General features: G+C 49.3%; 11 protein-coding genes across 11 annotated transcripts; 8 read left to right on the top strand and 3 right to left on the bottom strand.

Annotated features, from left to right (window-relative positions):
• Positions 1 to 24: 24 nt before the first annotated feature.
• N7520_008254 (metalloendopeptidase WSS1) lies at positions 25 to 1,361 on the top strand (the record flags this gene model as incomplete). The annotated part of the gene is made up of 2 exons (XM_057142188.1): positions 25 to 308; positions 362 to 1,361. 2 exons carry the CDS (start codon positions 25 to 27, stop codon positions 1,359 to 1,361), a joined length of 1,284 nt encoding a protein of 427 aa, XP_056996194.1.
• Positions 1,362 to 2,205: 844 nt separating this feature from the next.
• Positions 2,206 to 5,198, bottom strand: N7520_008253 (snoRNA-binding rRNA-processing protein DIP2; the record flags this gene model as incomplete). The annotated part of the gene is made up of 3 exons (XM_057142187.1): positions 2,206 to 4,804; positions 4,868 to 5,122; positions 5,182 to 5,198. 3 exons carry the CDS (start codon positions 5,196 to 5,198, stop codon positions 2,206 to 2,208), a joined length of 2,871 nt encoding a protein of 956 aa, XP_056996193.1.
• A 176-nt stretch (positions 5,199 to 5,374) lies between these two features.
• N7520_008252 (actin-related protein 2/3 complex subunit 2) lies at positions 5,375 to 6,644 on the top strand (the record flags this gene model as incomplete). The annotated part of the gene is made up of 6 exons (XM_057142186.1): positions 5,375 to 5,436; positions 5,528 to 6,056; positions 6,114 to 6,255; positions 6,307 to 6,407; positions 6,469 to 6,517; positions 6,565 to 6,644. 6 exons carry the CDS (start codon positions 5,375 to 5,377, stop codon positions 6,642 to 6,644), a joined length of 963 nt encoding a protein of 320 aa, XP_056996192.1.
• Positions 6,645 to 6,966: 322 nt separating this feature from the next.
• Positions 6,967 to 8,636, top strand: N7520_008251 (uncharacterized protein; the record flags this gene model as incomplete). Its single annotated transcript, XM_057142185.1, has 3 exons — positions 6,967 to 7,224; positions 7,306 to 7,551; positions 7,599 to 8,636. 3 exons carry the CDS (start codon positions 6,967 to 6,969, stop codon positions 8,634 to 8,636), a joined length of 1,542 nt encoding a protein of 513 aa, XP_056996191.1.
• A 962-nt stretch (positions 8,637 to 9,598) lies between these two features.
• N7520_008250 (uncharacterized protein) lies at positions 9,599 to 11,087 on the top strand (the record flags this gene model as incomplete). The annotated part of the gene is made up of 4 exons (XM_057142184.1): positions 9,599 to 9,612; positions 9,879 to 10,259; positions 10,324 to 10,979; positions 11,029 to 11,087. 4 exons carry the CDS (start codon positions 9,599 to 9,601, stop codon positions 11,085 to 11,087), a joined length of 1,110 nt encoding a protein of 369 aa, XP_056996190.1.
• A 633-nt stretch (positions 11,088 to 11,720) lies between these two features.
• On the top strand, positions 11,721 to 12,821 carry N7520_008249 (rRNA-binding ribosome biosynthesis protein UTP23; the record flags this gene model as incomplete). Its single annotated transcript, XM_057142183.1, has 3 exons — positions 11,721 to 11,808; positions 11,862 to 11,951; positions 12,046 to 12,821. The coding sequence occupies 3 exons, from the start codon at positions 11,721 to 11,723 to the stop codon at positions 12,819 to 12,821; spliced, it is 954 nt and encodes a 317-aa protein (XP_056996189.1).
• A 320-nt stretch (positions 12,822 to 13,141) lies between these two features.
• Positions 13,142 to 13,507, bottom strand: N7520_008248 (COX assembly mitochondrial protein; the record flags this gene model as incomplete). The annotated part of the gene is made up of 2 exons (XM_057142182.1): positions 13,142 to 13,410; positions 13,474 to 13,507. 2 exons carry the CDS (start codon positions 13,505 to 13,507, stop codon positions 13,142 to 13,144), a joined length of 303 nt encoding a protein of 100 aa, XP_056996188.1.
• Positions 13,508 to 13,738: 231 nt separating this feature from the next.
• N7520_008247 (rRNA-processing protein PWP1) lies at positions 13,739 to 15,404 on the top strand (the record flags this gene model as incomplete). Its single annotated transcript, XM_057142181.1, has 2 exons — positions 13,739 to 13,995; positions 14,045 to 15,404. 2 exons carry the CDS (start codon positions 13,739 to 13,741, stop codon positions 15,402 to 15,404), a joined length of 1,617 nt encoding a protein of 538 aa, XP_056996187.1.
• A 307-nt stretch (positions 15,405 to 15,711) lies between these two features.
• N7520_008246 (uncharacterized protein) lies at positions 15,712 to 16,015 on the bottom strand (the record flags this gene model as incomplete). Its single annotated transcript, XM_057142180.1, has 2 exons — positions 15,712 to 15,851; positions 15,910 to 16,015. 2 exons carry the CDS (start codon positions 16,013 to 16,015, stop codon positions 15,712 to 15,714), a joined length of 246 nt encoding a protein of 81 aa, XP_056996186.1.
• A 1,464-nt stretch (positions 16,016 to 17,479) lies between these two features.
• N7520_008245 (uncharacterized protein) lies at positions 17,480 to 18,043 on the top strand (the record flags this gene model as incomplete). The annotated part of the gene is made up of 2 exons (XM_057142179.1): positions 17,480 to 17,594; positions 17,718 to 18,043. 2 exons carry the CDS (start codon positions 17,480 to 17,482, stop codon positions 18,041 to 18,043), a joined length of 441 nt encoding a protein of 146 aa, XP_056996185.1.
• Positions 18,044 to 18,480: 437 nt separating this feature from the next.
• Positions 18,481 to 19,179, top strand: N7520_008244 (GNAT family N-acetyltransferase; the record flags this gene model as incomplete). The annotated part of the gene is made up of 1 exon (XM_057142178.1): positions 18,481 to 19,179. The coding sequence occupies one exon, from the start codon at positions 18,481 to 18,483 to the stop codon at positions 19,177 to 19,179; it is 699 nt and encodes a 232-aa protein (XP_056996184.1).
• Between the last annotated feature and the right edge of the window lie 294 nt (positions 19,180 to 19,473).

The following is a 19,473-nucleotide window of genomic DNA, read 5'->3' as shown; positions in this document are numbered from 1 at the left end:
ATCTGTTTGCATAACTCATCCAAAATGCGCGAACTGGACCCTCTCATCTCAGAATACCGACATGAAAAATCACGCCCGCGCGAATCAGAAGCCCTCTTCATGTTGCGTAAAGTGGCCTCCATCGTCAAGCCGATCATGCGCCAGCGCTCTTGGAGGGTGGGTGCTTTATGCGAGTTTTATCCACGCCAAGGCAATCTCCTAGGACTGAATGTCAACGGTGGCCAGAAGATTTGCCTGAGGCTACGGTATGCTTCTGATCAAAAGCAATTCCTTCCCTTTGAACAGATTGTGGATACGATGCTGCACGAGTAAGTCACCCCTCAAATACCAAGGCTTGAGCTCGAGCTCATCCATGAACTAGATTGTCTCACATTGTTCATGGACCCCATAACCGAGATTTTCATGCTCTGTGGAACCAGCTCCGTGATGAACATGAGGAACTTGTGATCAAGGGTTACACAGGGGAAGGTTTCCTTTCCCAAGGTAAACGCCTTGGCGGCTCCAGAATCCCCCTGGATGAAGCTCGCCGACAAGCCCGCGCTACTGCTGAAAAGCGGCGAACACTCTCCAAGAACTCGGGTAAGAGGCTTGGGGGCGCTCCGTTGCTTCGTGGAACAGATATGCGCAAGGTTCGAGCGGATGCCGCCCAGCGTCGTCTCGAGGTAATGAATGGGTGTGCCTCCGGAACAGACCGAGAAGCCGAGCTCTTGGAGGAGGAATCCAGAAATGGATTTAGAACACAGGCAGAAGAGGACGATGCAAACGACGAAGCAATTCTGCAAGCCTTTATTGAGCTGATCCAGGAGGAGGAACGTGAAAAATATGGGTCTTCTTATGTGCCTCCGAGCCAAGAGAATCCGGCAGGACCTCGAACAGAGGCATCGCCGTCTAAACTGTCTGTCAAAGATACAGAGAAGTCTTTACCAGTTAAGCGACCACCCGCTATTCCATTCAGCTCGTCCCGTGCCAACAATAGTTCATACGACGCTCCATGGATATGCCCGATGTGTACATTGGAGAATCCGTCCAACTTTCTATGCTGTGATGTCTGTGCTGCCGAAAGACCGACTCCTTCAAATACCAAGGCCAAGGGTCCATCAAGACAAACATCTACCAAGAGTGCTAATACAGAACCCCAAAACCAGAAGAAGCGTGCCCTGGGAGATAATATTGAGGTGAAAAAAGACCCTCCCCGGGATGCCTTCAAATTCAAAAACCGCACCCGCGCCTTGGATACCCTGTCATCGCTAGATCGAGATGCCAACAAACGACCACTAGGATGGGTCTGCTCATGTGGTACTTTTATGGAGACTCAATGGTGGACATGTTCATTATGTGGATCAATGAAGCCATCTTCTTGATCTCCCTGGACAGGAATATGTGACTTTACGAGTATTATATTATGAACAGATAAACAAGATCAATAGAACAAATTATGCCTTTTCATTATCTTCATTAACTTACTCCATTCTTCCGCGCCAACTAGCTGATCTCTATACACGACACGTGATACATGACTAAGCGAAGCTCCACCCGCTAACACAGCAAATTTATTTTCACGAGCTCCAACCTTCTCTTCTTCCCTCCACACCTCACCAAACACCCATGCCAGCATGGACAAGGACCATGAATGAGTGGATCCATTGTCTGTGCTGGTAATAACAGCAATGGTACGTTACAATAACCCCACCAGCCTGAAACAGAAATGCAAAGCTCGAAACATTTAAAATGATGAGAAACTGCATTGAACCGAAACAATTAGGAAGAGCCGGAAGAGGTATGGCACCAGTATACCCAAAGAGGATACGGTGTCGTCGATGCTTATAATGGTTCCGCTGAAATAAATGTTTCGAGCTCTGCTTTTCTTGCTGGCTTGATGGGTCTTGAGTTTGTGGGTCATGTCGCTAACTTTACCCTAGCATCTTGTTTGTTCCCCTTCGGTACTTGTTTGGCTGGGTGGATGGATTAAGGGTGGTGCGACTGAAGTTGGTCAAAGCTAGAGTATTTAGTTCACAATAATTATAATGGAAATTTTGAAATACCTGAATTCGATATATACGATGCAAGCGATCATTTAAAAGTAGATCTAGTATAATACATTCCTCGATCTTGGCTCTTAACTCCCAAGGATATCCAACTTTTGTAGAATAAACATTAAAAAATCAAATCAATGTCAAACGCCTATTGAACATGCTCCATGGCCTATCATGCCACGCTCACGAATTGCCGCTTCTTGCCCGTTCCCTTTTGTGTCTCGGGCGCCGTCCATTTCTCCTCATCAATGTAATCCTTAGTGCTCAGTTCACGGATCTGGGTGCCGATGTACTGCAGTGCAGACAAGTTGAAGCCCATCTCGTCCTTTTGGCGGGAAAGAACCCGACGCAGGGCGGACCGGATGCTGTCCAGCATTGGGCGCATCATCTTGCTGGCCACGATCTGGCGGTGGTGAGTCTTGAGCATGAAGAACAGGACGCGGCAGGTCAGGGGCACATTCCACTCGCGCTCGGCCCAGATGTTGAGGAAGGTGAAGAGGGCGGGGAGCTTGTTGAAGGGCAAAACGAGGAGGGCATCTTGTAGGGCGGCGGCGGGGACCTTGGACACGGTTTTCAAGACGTGTTGCTCTGCTGAGATGTTGCCAAAGGCGAGGTAGATCGGGTTGCGGTTGGGAGGTGCGCTGTTAGGGTTGGTTTCGTGCCATTCGCGAACGAGTTCGAGATCCTCCATGCCCAGGTCCAGAGCTTCCATGATCTTTTCACCAGCCATGAGGGTGCCTGTGGTTTGCTTGCCGGCATCAACTGCCTCAGCCTTCTCGCCATCTTCACCGTCCTCGTCCTGCTCAAGAGATGCAGTCAGAGTGTTGTCATAAGCTTCCTCCATTTCCCGTTCACGCTCTTCCTCCAGGAACAGCGGTTCGTCAGTCTCCTGCCAGATGCGAATACTCTTGTCGTGACTGGCAGTAACAATAGTATCACCTGTACGGCTGATAGCCAATGCCCAGATCTCTCCATGGTGACCGGTCAGTCGCTGAATCTGCTCGAACTTGTCGCCATCCCAGTACTTGATGACTCGGTCCTTGCCTGCACTGAAGAAGTTATGGCCGTTTTGTTGCTTGTTGGAGGGAACGAATGCAACTGCCATGACACTGTCCTCGTGAGCGTGCAGAGATTTGTGGCAGTCACCAAAGTCCAAACCCCACAGACGGACAGTCTTATCGGCCGAGCAAGTGACAATTAACTTGCTGTCGTAAGAAATATCCATGCTTAAAACAGGAAGCTTGTGGCCATATAGGTTCAGGAAGAGCTTGAGCGAGTCAACGAAAAAGACCTTCACAGTGTTGTCCAGCATGGAAACAGCCAGAAGGCGCGCGTCCGGCGAGAATCGGAGACTGAGAATGTCTTCGTTGACCTTCAAAGTTCTGGTGTGAACCAGTCGGAGACGGGGAGTAGTGCGCTTAGTACCGGGGATCTCTTCCTGCACAACCTTGAACTCCCAGAACTTCGCTTCTTTATCGGCACTTCCAGTAACCACGGACTTGCCATCCGGGTGCACCTGCATTGACCAGACAGGGCCGTCATGGGCCTTGATGGTGTCCAGCAATGTGGAGGAAGCGATATCAAAGACCTCCAACTCTCCATTCTTGTTTCCAATCACCACGATCTTGTCACCGGGAAGGAATGCGGAGCAAAGCGCATAGCCACACTCGAGGGTACGCAAGCAGGTTCCTGTGCGTACATTCCAGATCTTGAGGCTACCGTTCGAGGCGGAAGCCAGCATGCGATCCTCGGAGCTCAGGGCAATCGATCGGATATCGGTTCGGTGACCTGGAATATCCACAGCTAGGCTGCGGGTGTAGTCAGATTCCTCCTCATCTTTGTTCTTCTTGTTTGCTGTAACAATGCTATAGGCCTCCAGCTGGTTATTCGACGTTGCTGCTAGGATGTTGAGATTGCTGGATTTATTGAGCATCCAGTCGAATGAACGGATCTTTCCACCGGTGCGAACAATGACATGAGGAACAAAGACTTCTGTAATAGGTGCAGAAGAAATATCTTCAGGCTTCTCTTCAGCCTCGACCTTCTCTTCAGCTTCACCCTCACGCTGGGCCTCCTTCTCCTTTCTCCGCTTGCGCTTGCGGGCCATGCTCTTCTGCACCTCTGTCGCGGAACGAATACGCCAAATTTCGACTGACTTGTCCGAGCCATGCAAACCAACATAATCCAAGCGAGGGTGGAATCGAATACCAATTGTGCGGTCTTTGCCGTTTCGGTAGAAGGTTCCTCGGTCCGTCATGATTTTGCGACCGTCCGCGCTGACCTTCTCCTTCGAGATCTCAACCATCGTGTTCTCATCGATAGACCAGACCTTCAGCTCTCCATCATTTCCTGCAGTAATGCATCCACCTTGGTCCGGAGAAAGACCCAAGCTCCAACACTCGCCGTTTGTCTGCGCGACATGTGTCTCGATACAATGCTGTGATCCAAGATCCCAGACCTTGACCAGTGCATCCTTGCCGGTCGTCAACAAAAAACCGGGGTGTTCGATGAGTCCGGAGGTAGTAAGTAGCTCCGCGGAAGGGAAAAGGAAGTGGAGGGAGGTGATCTGGTCGGTGTGTCCGCGAAGTTTGAAAAGACCAGTTTCGGTGATCAAGTCCCAGACGATAATGTCGGTGTCTTTGGAGCCACTGGCAAGGCGCACACCGGCGTTGTCGAAGGCCATCTGGGTCACGGCAGACTTGTGACCATTGAAAGAAATAATGACAGTGCGAGTCCGCGCATCCCAGATGCGAATACTGCCATCCTCGTAGCTGGAAACAGAAGAGTGAATATTAGCGACCAACTTGTATCCATGCTGGCAGGAAAGTCTTTACCCGACTGCGAAGATATCTTCATCCGTTTTGCTCTGGATGACAACGGTCACAGGTGCCTTGCACGCGGAATCGCGCCACCGGCCCAATAGTTCTCCCTTCTTCACATCCCAGCAAAGAACCTCCTCACTGGCACCCACGATCGCTCGACCGGCACCTGTCTGGCGGGCTGCGCCTGGGACCTGCTCATCCTTGGCCCAGATCGCATTGGACGCCGCCGAGGCGATGAGCCCGAACGTGCTCGAATGCTCGAATTTGCTAAAGAAATCCAATGTTAGACAATCAGGTACCAATTTTCAATCATAATTGGCACCTACTAGTAAGATTTCACCATCGTGGGGTGGATGGGAAAATTTTTGGAGAATCGTAGACTCTTGCTATCGATAGCACAAAAATTAGTACGGGCGGCGAGAGCGACCCGTCCGGCTCCCCCACCGCCCGGTAATGACGATCGCGGGTTGCCCTCCTCTCAACCTGCCATCTTGTTGACACTCATTATCTTTGCCCGTCATGCTGCTCTTGGATTATCAGAATGTTTTGATTCAATCGCTCCTCACGGAGCGGTTTTCTGGGTACAATTCCACCTTCTCCATCCCCGCCCATTCCCCTCCCGGCTCCATTGTATACACTCCTGCCAGGCCCCCAGCTAACCCGTGCCCGCAGAGCTCCCCCAGCCTCGATTGACCAAGTGGCCTCTGACTTTGACGGAGTGACCTTCCACGTTTCCACCCCCGAGTCCAAAACTAAGATCTTGCTTTCGATCCACGTGAAATGCTTCAAGGAGCTCGTTCAGTATGGCGCCCAGGAGGTGCTTGAGCGGGAATACGGTCCCTACATTGTGTCCCCCGAGCCAGGCTATGATTTCTCTGTACAGGTTGATCTCGAAAACTTGCCTGCTGAGCAGGAGGCTCGGGATGAATTGATCATGAAGCTCGCCCTGCTGAAGCGCAATGCCATGGCGGCCCCATTTGAGAGAGCATTTGATGAATTCAACAAGCTTGCGGAAGAGGCTTCACGTTACACTTCGGAGTCAGCGCCACAAGGTATGAAGGAGGGTGGCGAGGTGATGGCCATCCATTACCGTGAGGAGGAGGCTATCTACATTAAAGCGAGCTTTGACCGGGTGACTGTAATCTTCAGCACTGTGTTCCGGGAGGAGACAGATCGCATCTTTGGCAAGGTCTTTTTGCAGGTTTGTTTGATCTTCAACATTGGATGGTTTGTTTTATCTGACGTTAATGGTTCTTAGGAATTTGTGGATGCCAGACGTCGTGTTGTGACTCTCCAGAATGCTCCCCAAGTGCTGTTCCGCAACGATGCTCCATTGGAGTTGCAGGGTGTTCCTGGTCTGGCCGGTGCAGGCGAGGGTGAAATTAGCTATGTTACTTTTGGTACGGAAACTTTTCATCATGGAACTTGATCGAAGTCACTAACATACATAGTTCTGTTCCCCCGACACTTGACCCCCCAGCGCCGCTACGACAACATTTCCCATATCCAGACCTTCCGTGACTACTTCCATTACCACATCAAGGCTTCGAAGGTATTGTATCTGAGATTACTACTATATCGGATTGACCGACTGACCTTTGGCGTTTTGACAGGCGTACATTCACACCCGTATGCGCAAGCGCACAGCGGACTTCCTGCAAGGTATGTCTCTAATACCTTTGGTCATACTAATTACTAACTGGATACAGTTCTCAACCGAGCCAGACCGGAGAATGAAGAGCGTGAGCGCAAGACCGCCAGTGGTCGGACATTCCGTGTGCAAAGTTAACTTGTGGCTTCATGTTGATATCCTTGGAGGAGCGTTTTATGAACCAGCAAAGCTTTTTTATTTATACTTGACTTATTCCTTTCCAGTAGAGTCTAGTATAGTACTTGAGTGAATTGCGGTGGCCGAAGTGGAAGTGGAAGCGGTAACCCTAACTTGACAAGTACGACCGTGGCTGCCCCAGAATGCTTCACTCGATACCTCCTCGAATTGACATCCACTGTAGAACAGAGAAAGAATTTGATCTTGACCCCCCCCAAATTCAAAATATTCCTTTGGTTGGTGACTTGATATTCATAAAAAGTCGCCGACAACAAATTTCGAAATGAACGACCTTTACAGGAAGAAGAGTCACATCTGGAACTTCTCTTTCCCCAAACTCCGCCACAGACGCGATTCTGAACAATCCAGAACCCCTACGACTCCCAGCGATGACCAAAAGTCTGTAGGCTCAGAAGTCTGGGTCGACACAGTCGAGGATCATCGCGACGGAATTTACAGATACTCGGAGCTTTACCTCCAAGGAGAATCATCATTCGACATGAATCAAAACGATACCCAAGACGAGAACGAGGAGGGTGTTGTGGCAAGTTCTATAAATTCTCTCTCACGCCTTGCAACTATGAGAAGAAAGGAAAATAACTGACTTGACGCGTTGGAGCAGGTGTTGAAACGACATTCCGGTCCATATAGGGTTAGCAGTGAGGAATGGGTATTAGCTGTGACTCCGAGCTCACCATCGCCATCTCCAACTTATGGAGCATCCCGGTTGACATCCCAGGTACTGTCCCTGGATGACTTGACCGAGGCTCAAATCACCATGCATTTCAAGGATGCGCTTAAGATTTTCGCTCAGGTTTATGCCATCTCAAAGATTGTGCAGATAGCATTTCTGGGCTACGGTATCGAGGTATGTGAAGGAATCCTTCACATCATGCAGACTGATGACTGTTTTAGCTCGACACCTCGGAGACGGGCCTCATGTACTGGATCGAGCAAGCCGAGACCAACATCCGGACTGATTCCCTCGCCGAGCTTATCACTATCATTGAGCACCTCTTCTATGCTCTCTATTCACGACTCAAACTCGAGATGGCAGGAATCGAGCTGTGTGCCCTGTTCAAATTGGAAGTTCGTCCGGCGACGACGAAAGACCGTCAGTTCTACATGCCCGATCCTAACCATATGTATCGCCTCTTTCTCTTGTTCAAGGATATCCTCGACTCACCAGGTATCTGCGAAGAGCGTGATAACAATCTTGTTGCCAAGTTCATGGAAGGCTACGTGCGGATGCTTATCTGCAAAGATGCCCGACAGGGACCGTTCATCAACGATGATATCCTGGGATACCGCCGATACGCCTACAGCATTGTTAACAACCGACATTCTTCCTATCGCAAGAAATGGGACAGTCTCATTACCAACTTCCCCGACTTCCCGCCTGAGACCATGACTGTGCTTTCCGAGAGATACTTCACCATGGTCCCCAAGCATGTGCCGGAGAGCGATATCGCCTTAAAAGACCTTCCTTTTACTAATCTGGAAATGATCGATCCAGTCATCCGCGAGAGGGAAATCATCCTCGACCACCGCCTCGGCACGCTGGCTAAGCTAGAAGGAAAATGTGTCGGAGAATGCCGCCATGAGGACCAGAATATTCGTCTTCGCCTGTTGAACGAGGTGAAGCACGCTAAGTGTATCTGCAAATCGGTCTGCTTCTGCGCTCGCAAGTGTACTAACGACGTTGAGCGTCGCTGCCCTTGCGCCGAACGTCAGCTCCGTATGCAGCTCGCCATTAACAGTAAGCGAACTGGCCGGTTCAACTTCACCACCAGGGTCGACACTGTTGCCGTGGCTGGATTCCAGGGACTGGCAGCTCTGAAGCCAGACGCCCGTGAGGACGTCATGCTGCTGGAAATGATCGTTATCTTCAACGCGATTGCGATGGAGATCCAAAAGGAGCGGTCTACTGGTGTAGAGACTAACTGGATCTGAATTGACTCCATTTTATGGCAGCATTTATCGGAGTTTATGACATGACGGTAGTTCGAGTACCACTGCTATGCTTCTTAGGAATACATTAGTCTATCAAACAAAACTAGCATCATAAATGGAATTGAGTGTCAGGCCCTCTAAACAGTTTGCTCAAGGAGTCCAATCTGTCTGCCAAGTCGGTCAGCTGCCGAGGGCAAACTTCTAATCACCCTGTAAAAGTGATGCAATCCGAAGTATGGCTGACAGGTCGACGCACTCGAGAGGCAGTAATATGTATATGTGATACCGGCCTCATCACAGGTGGCATCGACAACCTTAACCAAGACACGGTCCTCTTCCCGTGTCGAGTCGGTGTGCCTTTGCGGTTGAGAGTTCGCAAGGGGTCTGAGCCACTCAAGATCGACTCCAAAGCCTTACCTTCAATGACCACAATCCCCTCTTATCCAAAGGACTCTCCAATTACGGAGTATGAAAAATGAATATTGTGCTCTCGGCATCTGCGATGCTTGCGCCATGCACAGTCATGGGCAGAAGCTGCACGGGCGGTATCTCAGATGATAATAATCGCAGATAATGTCAGTATGAGTCAAGATAAGCGTGGACCCTCAACACGAAACTATCTCGGGCAGCTGTAGTGTTTTCCGACGGCGAAAACCGGGCATCGCGTGGAGGTTAATTGTAGGTAACGTAAACATCGAATTTGTTGTAGACCATTCTCAGCTTTTCTCTGTGGCGGGCGATCAATGGGTCTAGAAGGAACTTCTATTTTCAATAGTAGGTATAGTTTGTATTAATACCCCAGATCCCCTCCCCCTGAAATAGAAGGAAGATCAGATCAATAGTTCCAGATTGTTATGGGGAGTGGGGGAAACTTGCATTTTCATATGACACGCCCTACAACGTAGAGGAGAGAACAGTTTCCCGGTCGGCGTTAACAGTCCACTCAACGTTCGAGATCAAAAATGTACCCTCACCGGTGAATACCGACATGAAAAAATCCTCTTTTCTTTCCACTGTTCAAGTATTCTGTGATTCTTTCTTAAATTTCCAATCCAATTCTATACCAGCCAATGACTTTGTCCTGAAATTGCATTGCAAACCTCTCCAATCCCTTTCACCCAAATCTGACTGGCCGTTCAACTGTGAGAACCCAAGTCAAGGCATGGTGACTACGGCAAGGGTTCCACCGTCACTCTCATTCTCATTCTCATCACTATTATCATCATGGTGGACCAGTTATAGATCGTCCCCGGTATTCACCTCGGGCCGACTAAAGCTAGAGACGCCGCAGCTTCGGCAATACCACGCGGCTCAGTGGCCCTCATATGGCACCACCACACCCGTCCCTAACCACTACCAAAGCCTCCAATCCCCATTCAGATTCGAGACCGGCTACGCTCTATGTGCTAAGCGCCCTTCCCGTCCCTTCCCCCCACCATTTTTGTCTCCGCCGTCTTCATCCTTTTCCGATCCCTTGACTACCCAGGATAAGACATTATCCGTCAAGGGTGAGCTGATCCGTGGCTTGAACAATGGAGACGATGCGGTTATCGTTGCCGAGAACTTTCTCGGAGTAGATGACGGGGTAGGGGCCTGGGCGACGAGACCTGGTGGTCATGCAGCGTGAGTTCTTCTACTTCCACGGACTTTGGTACCCATTCATAGCTAACAAAACATCTGGAAATAGATTATGGTCCAGGCTTCTCCTGCATTTCTGGGCTCTAGAGATCGATCGCAACCTCTCCGCAACCGCTACCCCTGACCCGGTCGAATATCTCCAACTAGCTTTTGAGGAAACCGTCCGCGCAACAAGTACCCCAAACGAATGGCTAGGAACCACCACATCCGCCACGGCACTCCTTCATTGGACCAACGGAGACAATGGCACACAAAAACCCCTTCTCTACGTAACGAACCTAGGCGATTGCAAAGTTATCGTCATCCGACCCAAGGAAGAGAGGATCCTCTTCAGTACAACCGAGCAATGGCACTGGTTTGACTGTCCCATGCAACTCGGCACCAACAGCATCGATACACCCCGCAAGGACGCGGTGATGACCAAGGTCGATATACAAGAAGATGACATTGTACTGGTCGTGTCGGACGGCGTGATGGATAACCTGTGGGAGCACGAGGTTATGACAAATATCCTGGATAGCCTCAAGAAATGGGACCAGGGAATCGCAGAGACGGCTGAGCTGGCCTCGTCGGATCTGTCAAATGATCGTATGGTCTATGTGGCGAGGGAGTTGATGAATGCTGCTCTGGCGATTGCTCAGGATCCATTTGCGGAGAGCCCGTATATGGAGAAGGCGATTGATGAAGGGCTTGCTATTGAAGGAGGTTCGTTTAGGTACCTTTTGTTATTAGATGGAATACTGACTCCTCGCAGGCAAAATGGACGACATCTCTGTCGTGGTTGCTTCTTGTCAGAAACGAGCTGGGTGTTGAGTACCTATCCACCCAGCAAGACATGTCTTCCGTCATGCGATACGACTCGAAAGTCTACATAGTACCGGCCATTTTGATTCGCGAATTGACAATCGACTGTCCAATTCGTGTATGATGAAGAATCTGGCCTCTCTCTGCAGTCACTCGAAACCCACGCTTTCATGTTGAGTGCGGTTCTTTTGAACCTCACAACCATCCATGCCCCCTGTATCGATCTACAGGGCGAGGCATCTTATGTGTCAACGACCTTTTCATCCGGAGCCTGAACCCTTTCTTCAGGTCCACTTCTATTCCCGGGCTTCAACGCCAATTTTTTCAGTTCATATTATATCTCAGCAGACACGACTACTGGTCAGCTTTATTGCATTGCATACGCCAGCGTACAGGAGTACTTGCGTTTAACTAGCTACTGTCTAGACGTTAAATTATATGGATAATAATAATCAGACAACAAACCGGAGGTTTTATTGCATTTGTAGAGCTTGAAAGCTGCTGTCCATAGATCGAAAGGTACTTCGCACGGACCATCACCGCCTCGCCCGCCGCCCGGCAAAATAAGAAAAAAGTTTCGTCCGCGCATCACCACAAGGAAATCTCCGTAACTTCAACAATCCTTATTCTAAACCATTCAAAATGAGGGCCAAACGCTCCAAGAAGTACCGCAAGCTCATGCACCAGTATGAGATGACATTTGGCTTCCGTGAGCCCTACCAGGTGCTCGGTATGTCGACTCCAAAGCTGTTATCCAGACTTGAATGCTAACCTACTTGACAGTGGACTCGAACTTCCTGCACGCAGTTGACCAATTCAAGATGGATCTACTCCCTGCTCTTGAGCGGACTCTTCAGGGAACACCCAAGCCTCGTCAGTACCCACCACCACCTAATGATCCAGCGATGCATATCGCAATCGCAGATGAAAATTGGCACTTGATCACTGGTAAACTAACTCCTAACAGTCCTGACAAAATGTTCCCTCGCAGCCATTATGGCCAAACAACCCATCAACCCCAGAACCAACACTCCCTACCGCCCTATGCATCTCCCCCCACCAACAGTTCTCCCCCTCCGCCACTGCACTCACAACGCAGAGCACACTCCCATCGATGAGGTGGAGTGTCTGCTCTCCCTCCTTTCGCCTAATGCCGAAGTAAAGAAGAACAAAGAGCACTACATCCTCGCCACAGCCGACCCGCCAGCGGCTAAGAGGAGCGATAAAGCAGACAACCCGGCGCAGCGTAAGCGCAAGACCGAAGAGGAGCGCGAAGAAGAGCGCGCAATGCGCCGTTCTCGAGCTTTGCGTTTCGGCGCGCGCTCTATCCCCGGTGTACCTATCATCTACGTCAAGCGCTCGGTCATGGTTCTCGAGCCGTTGAGTACACCGACAGAGGCAGTGCGTGATGGTCACGAGATGGGCAAATTCCGGGCTGGTTTGGATGACCCCGAGCTTGGAGCTAAGAGAAAGCATGACGGAGAGGGTGAAGATGGTGGTGAGAGGAAGAAGATTCCTGGATTGAAGAAGGCCAAGGGACCGAACCCCATGAGTATGAAGAAGCCCAAGAAGAGAGTTGAGGGGAATGCGGGTGGTGCGAAGAAGGATCGGATGGAGACCGAAGTCGCCGAGGCTGATGCAGAGGGCGAAGAAGTTGGCCCTGTTAAGACAAAGCGGAGACGCCGCCACAACAAGAGTGGTGACGCTGATGTTCCTATGGCCGAGGCTGAAGTGGACGCATAAGCGCCTACTTGTTCACATTGCATGATAATTATTGTCCAGGCGTGGCGTTCGGATGGGATATTCAGTTCAAAAAAGTTCAATAGTCCAATTGTACATGGAAATTTATAAGCTCGAAAAGCTCATCAAAAATGTCCTGAGTATCATGGCAACTCTGGCATTTAGCCACGTTCTCATCAATATCCACTATATATATACATCCAAAGTATCGTACAAGCAACTTCGTTCTTTCACCGTCGAGAAGAGAGTATCAACCCATAAAAAGAAGCAATTGACCAGACTCCAAACACCAGAAATGACCGCACATAATACAACCCATTCACTCATTGCTTCACACCATCCTGGGAAGCGCTGGAAGTAGCACTTGGAACCTGCACAGCACTGGCATCCATTGCCCGCTCCTTTGCCCAAATATCCTCGATCTTCCGTCGGTTATCGCGCGCGGTTTCCCGATTCTTCTTCGCGCGGTCGAAACGCTCGGCAGCGAGACACTTGTTCACCTCACGCTTGATATCATTGCAGTTGCCGAGGGCCTTGTAAATGAATCCACGAGCATGGCATTCGTCGAGAGCTGTCATGATCTCCTCGCAGTCTGTACAGGACTAGTTAGTGCCGATGCAATTGGTTCAGGAAAGTCATTCATGGTGATACTTACTGACGTTGTATGAGGTGTGAAGATGAGAATGCATATTGGCGGTAATGGTATAGCTCAAGAAACTAGTAATTGAAAGGAAACGTCTTTTGTATCGCGAATGTGAGCCACCAATACTTGTTCCTGAAGCAAATCGCAAAATCCAGGCGGTGAGTAGATCGGCCGCTTTCTGCCGGGCGGAAGACCCCTCAGCACACCGATAAAAAAAATATCGCCGATAAAAAAAAAAAGCCTGATCTTCGAAGATTGATGTGATTACGTTCTCGCAATGTCTTCTATGATCACTACTACAGCCTGGGTGCGGCGCGGTGTCGCTGCCCAGTTTCCTACTAAATATGAGATTGACGAGGAGGAAATGAACCGGATATCTAAGCTTGCTCGCATGCAGCTTGAGGATGCCAAGGAGGATATGAATGCTGCGCAAGAGGATTCTGCTATGGATGAGGACAAGGAGGAAGATAACAAGGAGGAGAATGAGGAGGTTAAGGAGACCTCCAAGGAGGCTGTCGAGTCGAAAAAGACTGAGTATGTCCGACTTTGTGAATTGCATTGGTCTAGGCTAACCAACCTTTAGGGATGATGATGATGTTCTTAAGGAGTTCGATATGGACCACTACGATAGCGAGGAGGTTGACGAGGATGGCGAGAAGGTCACTATGTTCGGCAACGTTCAGTCCCTGGCTTACCACCAGCCCAACGAGGCAGACCCGTACCTTGTCATGCCTGAGGACGAGGACGACGAGGACCGCGAGGAGCTCCAGATCATGCCCACCGACAACCTTCTCCTGGCCGGAAAGGTCGAGGACGAGGTTGCCCACCTGGAGGTTTACGTTTACGAGGACTCCGCCGACAACCTCTACGTTCACCACGACATCATGCTGCCCGGCATTCCCCTGTGCCTGGAGTGGCTCGACATGCCCGTTGGCAAGAACACTGAGGGACGCACACAAGGTAACTTCGTCGCCGTTGGAACCATGGAGCCGGATATCGAGATCTGGGATCTGGACGTCGTGGACTCCATGTACCCCAACGCCATCCTCGGCCAAGGCGGCCAGGACAGCGAGCGCAAGAAGTCCAAGAAGAAGAAGCCAAAGGCCAACGACGAGTACCACATCGACTCCATCCTGGCTCTGGCAGCCAACCGCCAGCACCGCAACCTGCTCGCCTCCGCCTCTGCCGATCGCACCGTCAAGCTCTGGGATCTTACCACCACCAAGTGCGTCAAGTCGTACTCGCACCACACCGACAAGGTCTGCTCGCTGGACTGGCACCCTACAGAGTCCACCATCCTCCTGAGTGGTAGCTACGACCGCACTGTGGTTGCAGCGGATATGCGTGCACCCGACGCCAAGGCCCGCTGGGCCGTCGACTCGGACGTCGAGAACGTCCGCTGGGATCCTCACGACCCTAACTTCTTCTACGTCACCACCGATGGTGGCCAAGTCTACCGTTACGATGTTCGCAACGTCCCCGCCACCCCGGCCGAGTCCAAGCCCGTCTGGACCCTGCAGGCACACGACTCCTCCGTTTCCTCCTTCGACATCAACCGCACCATCCCCGGCTTCCTGGTAACCGGCTCCACAGACAAGGAGGTCAAGCTCTGGAACGTCGAGAATGACAAGCCCAGCATGGTCGTCTCCCGCAAGCTGGACGTCGGCAAGGTCTTCTCGACCAACTTCGCCCCAGACTCTGAGGTCAGCTTCCGTCTCGCCGTGGCTGGTAGCAAGGGTAACGTTCAAATCTGGGATGCGTCTACGAACGGTGCTGTTCGCCGTGCGTTTGTCTCACGTCTGCCTGCTTTTGAGGGTGATGTGCAAGAGCGTATGGTTGGTCTGAACGCTGACGGTGATGATGAGTCGGATGATGAGGGCGAGGCTGGCGTTGAGGCTGAGGCTCCGGGTCCTGATGGATGGGAGTCCATGGATGAGGATTAAATGATTTCGTCGAGGAACACAGATACCCGTGGAGTCCTGCTTTGATGTACACAAAAATAGATTTCTTATGTTTCCGATCACGCATGTTACCTGATGACTGTTGGTCTAGCCAACGAAAATGAATATATTCAAAGATCTTCTGCAAACACCCTCTTAATAAAATGATAACATGCTTCTATCTACAGTAAATCCGCATGCAGCAACAGCATTCTATCACTCCCGATCATCTAGTGCATGTACACATGTATATCCAAGAAGGTTCCCCAGCCATTGAATCATGAATCTTAACCCATCAAAATGACCATGATTACTCCTCAAACCCAACACCTGCACCATGACTATTCTTTAAAGCATGATCATAGTGTCTCGCAGCCTCAAAATCGGCACGATCTCTCTCATCCTGGCTCAGATGTTTACCCTCATGACTGTGTCCATGAGAGTGCTTATCTGCGAACGTCAGTAAGAACTTCATTTTGGCTTCGAGGATGGCGAGATATGTATTTACCAGCATGAATATCGGGCTGCTTCCCTTGTTCTCCGTTATCGATAGATTTCTTCTTATCGTGGTGGATGTGTAAGGCATCCTCGGCTTTGTGCAAGATTCCAGACATTGTGACTGTAGATGGAATTGGATGTAATATATGAAGAATCGAATTAGGTTGAACGGGGGCAGTGATATGTAGGATTGAATACTTAATCGGCCCGAGGAGGAAAGTTATATACATGGCAGGAAAAGCTTGGAATTACCTATGACGTAGGGTGGCATGATGTGAGCAGTCAACATTAAAGCGTTCGTTATCGTGATTTAGATCAGCGATATGATGTATGTGTGCATCCAAATGTTATTTAATTCCTTAGTCTTACGAATCACCTCATTTGCTTCCTTGGTATCTCGGACACTATCCTCATACTCCTATCTATGCACGGTCTGCTCAAGACAGATAGAGCTTACCAGATTCCCCGTGACATTATATAGTGTTTCCCGAGTGGAAACTCAAGGATTCTACTGTGAAGAGAGATAAAAAACGAAGATCATAGGATGCACTTGAAATTGGTCTTCAAGTCTTCACCTAAGCTCTCCTCGTTTCCTTTAGTAACATTGAATATGAGAATCGCAATGAAGGTTTGCATTCTTTCCTGGGGATTCTGATAGCCGCGAAAATGAGACAATTGCCTTGATTTCATTGTCATCATAATTCTCATTTTCATGTCCGCAGTGAGGTTGCTTCTTGGGCATATTATCTCCTCGTCATTTGGTATTGGTTCCTATTTCAGATCTCTCACAGGTGGTTTTGTTGAATCAGATGGGGAAAAGTGGACTTGCAGATAAAGAACAGGTCACGTTTATAAAGGAAAAACTAGGTATATCGTTTCGATGCTATCAAATCATACAGAATTCCATCACCAGCTCATCGTATGTCATGTGGGCTAAACAAGTCACTTTTTTTTATGTCATCAATCGCGTCGTCGTTGTCTTCGAGCTTTTTCTTGCAGAAACATAGAAGCTGCTTAACTTCATCCATGACGTTGACTTTGAGCATCTTCCTGTCCAGATGACTCACTCCTCAAGCCACCATGCTTTTCTTTTCGCTTTTTGTCGAAAACCTGATCTACTTGACTTAATCACGACGATTACTATGAAAAACACAGCGTAGGACGATATACCGCTTATCACACACTTTATGACCAGATTTACTCATGTATTTTAACAATACTCGTATTATCATGACGTGGCTGATGTAGCGGTAAGATCATGTTCGAGGTAATATGCCCGATGGCTGTTTTGAAGTGACACTTGAAACACATTTCCTATGGATCCTCACTATCAAAAGCTTGGCGAGTACCCCTGGTTACGTCGATCAATCACTAAATTCTCCTTTTTGATCTCGAAGACACGAGATAAATGCTTCGTATCAGATAAATTTTGTTAATTTCCAATTGGATCGATGCCGGAGCGAAGCCGAGCGTCAAGTATAAAAGGGCTACCCGGTCTCCTAAAGACGACATGAACGCTGTTAACTTTGAATTTCAAGTATCTGACCAATATTCAACATTTGAAAGAAACAACTCATCCAATGCACTTCACCAAATTCCTCGCTCTAGTGGCAACACCAGCCATTGTCATGGCCACCGTGGATCCATGTTCATCAAACACAAAGGGCTACAAGCCAGCCAGCCTGAATTGCTCCGGTGAGTTGCATTCCATGATTCAAGAAATACAGTTTCATTTGTTTTCACTGGCTATATATCCGAGCGGTATTTCCAGATCCGGTATATCCACGCACTAACCACTTCCAAACTTTTGCAATATAGCCAGCAAGGTCTCAACCGCTATTCAAGCTGCCGAATGCTCACACAACACGCGCGTTTCTGGAACCCAAACATTCGCCGTCTTCGAGACGAATCATCAGTACGACGATTACAATGGTGCACCGTACGGCACCTGCAGCGCATACACATGCGACGCTCCCACCAGTGATGAGTTGGAGGAAAGCTCGGACTACTGGATTTTCTACTGGAGCGATGATGGAGAGGACAGCGGTGTTGGCACTGGTTGCATCAAAGATCCTCAGACTGGGGTTTGTGGCTGTGAGGATTCGGATGGGACATTCGTTTCTGGCAGTGACAGCTGTACTTAGGGTGTGTTGCTTTGGTGCAGTTCGCTAGGTATGAGCCGCTAGGGCTACAGATTCAGTATAATTTGATGTCCCAACGCTGCTTTTGAAAGAGACCCCAGGAGTTATGTCAAAACTTTAGAATGGCTCTAAATATTACTTCAGGCAGGTTGTCAAGAAGAACTGGTGGCTAGTAAGAGTATGATAATTGGCCGAGGCTAGCCGCTTTCAATATTTTAATAAATTTCAATCTTGGAAAGCTAATTGACTAACAGGCTCACTGTAAACTCCAAAAGCCCATCAAATCCCGAATATAATCTGGAATGCGCTAATCCCATTTCATAAATGTGGAGTGAACTAAGCGTAGTGTGGCCATCTCTGAGTCACGGCGAACACTTTCGAATATAAATTCAATATCGTTATCGTTAGTCTACTTCACTCCCATCTGAATCCCATCCAAAATGGCTTCCAAATTTACCTATAGTTTCTTCCGGATTTCGAAAGAAACTGGAATCAGCGAGTCCGCTCAAAAAATCCGAGAGCTACGCTTAAAGGCATTGCAGACCTCACCCGGCTCCTTCTCCTCTACATACGCCATCGAAGCAGCTTTCACCGATGCCGACTGGATAAACCTCATCAACCTCCCCGATCGGGAATTCTTCATTTGTGCCGCTAAGCCAGTCAATCAAGACCCATCAAGCCCCGATGACCCCCAATGGATCGGCCAGGTCACTGTGCGAGGACCTGGGTCCGCCGCTGCTTTTGACTTGCCCGACGAAGCTTGCCAGCCACCCCAGCAGTCGGACGATGTGGAAGAGCGATGGCAGTTGCTGAGCTTGTTCAATCTCCCTGAGCACCGCGGCCATGGAATTGGAAGCAAACTGTGCAAAAAGGTCATCGAGTACCTTCAATCATACCGAACATATCCCTCAACAGTTAAGATCAGACTTATTATTAAGAGGGGGAATGATGCTGCCCTGGAATTTTATAAGCGCCTTGGGTTTGAGCAAGCTGGTAGTGCAACTCTTGTTGAAGCCCTCATTGCAAATGGAGATGAGCACCTGATTCCGAAGGATGGGCCACCGCAAATCTACACGGACCGACAAGGGATGATTATGTTATTGTGTCTACCAAGAATTCGAGATGTTCAATCCAATTGATTAACTTACAGAGTCGCCGTGATTTGCAGCGATTGATGAGAATATTAGACAGGCGTACTCGACCTGTTTAGATTTTAATGTAGACTGTCATAATCTATTGTCAATCGAACAAATTCTATCTCTTCAAATGTTCTCTTTATCTCCTTATCGCATTATCGCCTATGTCTCAAACCCCCACCTCCCCACTTTGCCTGTACTAGTACAAATTAGGAGCCTCCCGCCATTTGTCACATGCACGGAGTCAACGTAAAATACAGGAGAAATTTCCAAATTCTTGTGCCGTCTTTTGCTGTT

Source organism: Penicillium odoratum (assembly GCF_028828045.1).
Source record: "Penicillium odoratum strain IBT 22623 chromosome Unknown utg000005l_segment0_segment0, whole genome shotgun sequence".
NCBI classification, from domain to species: domain Eukaryota; kingdom Fungi; phylum Ascomycota; class Eurotiomycetes; order Eurotiales; family Aspergillaceae; genus Penicillium; species Penicillium odoratum.
Note: the sequence above shows the minus strand (reverse complement) of the source record. Positions and strands in the feature narration are given on the sequence as shown.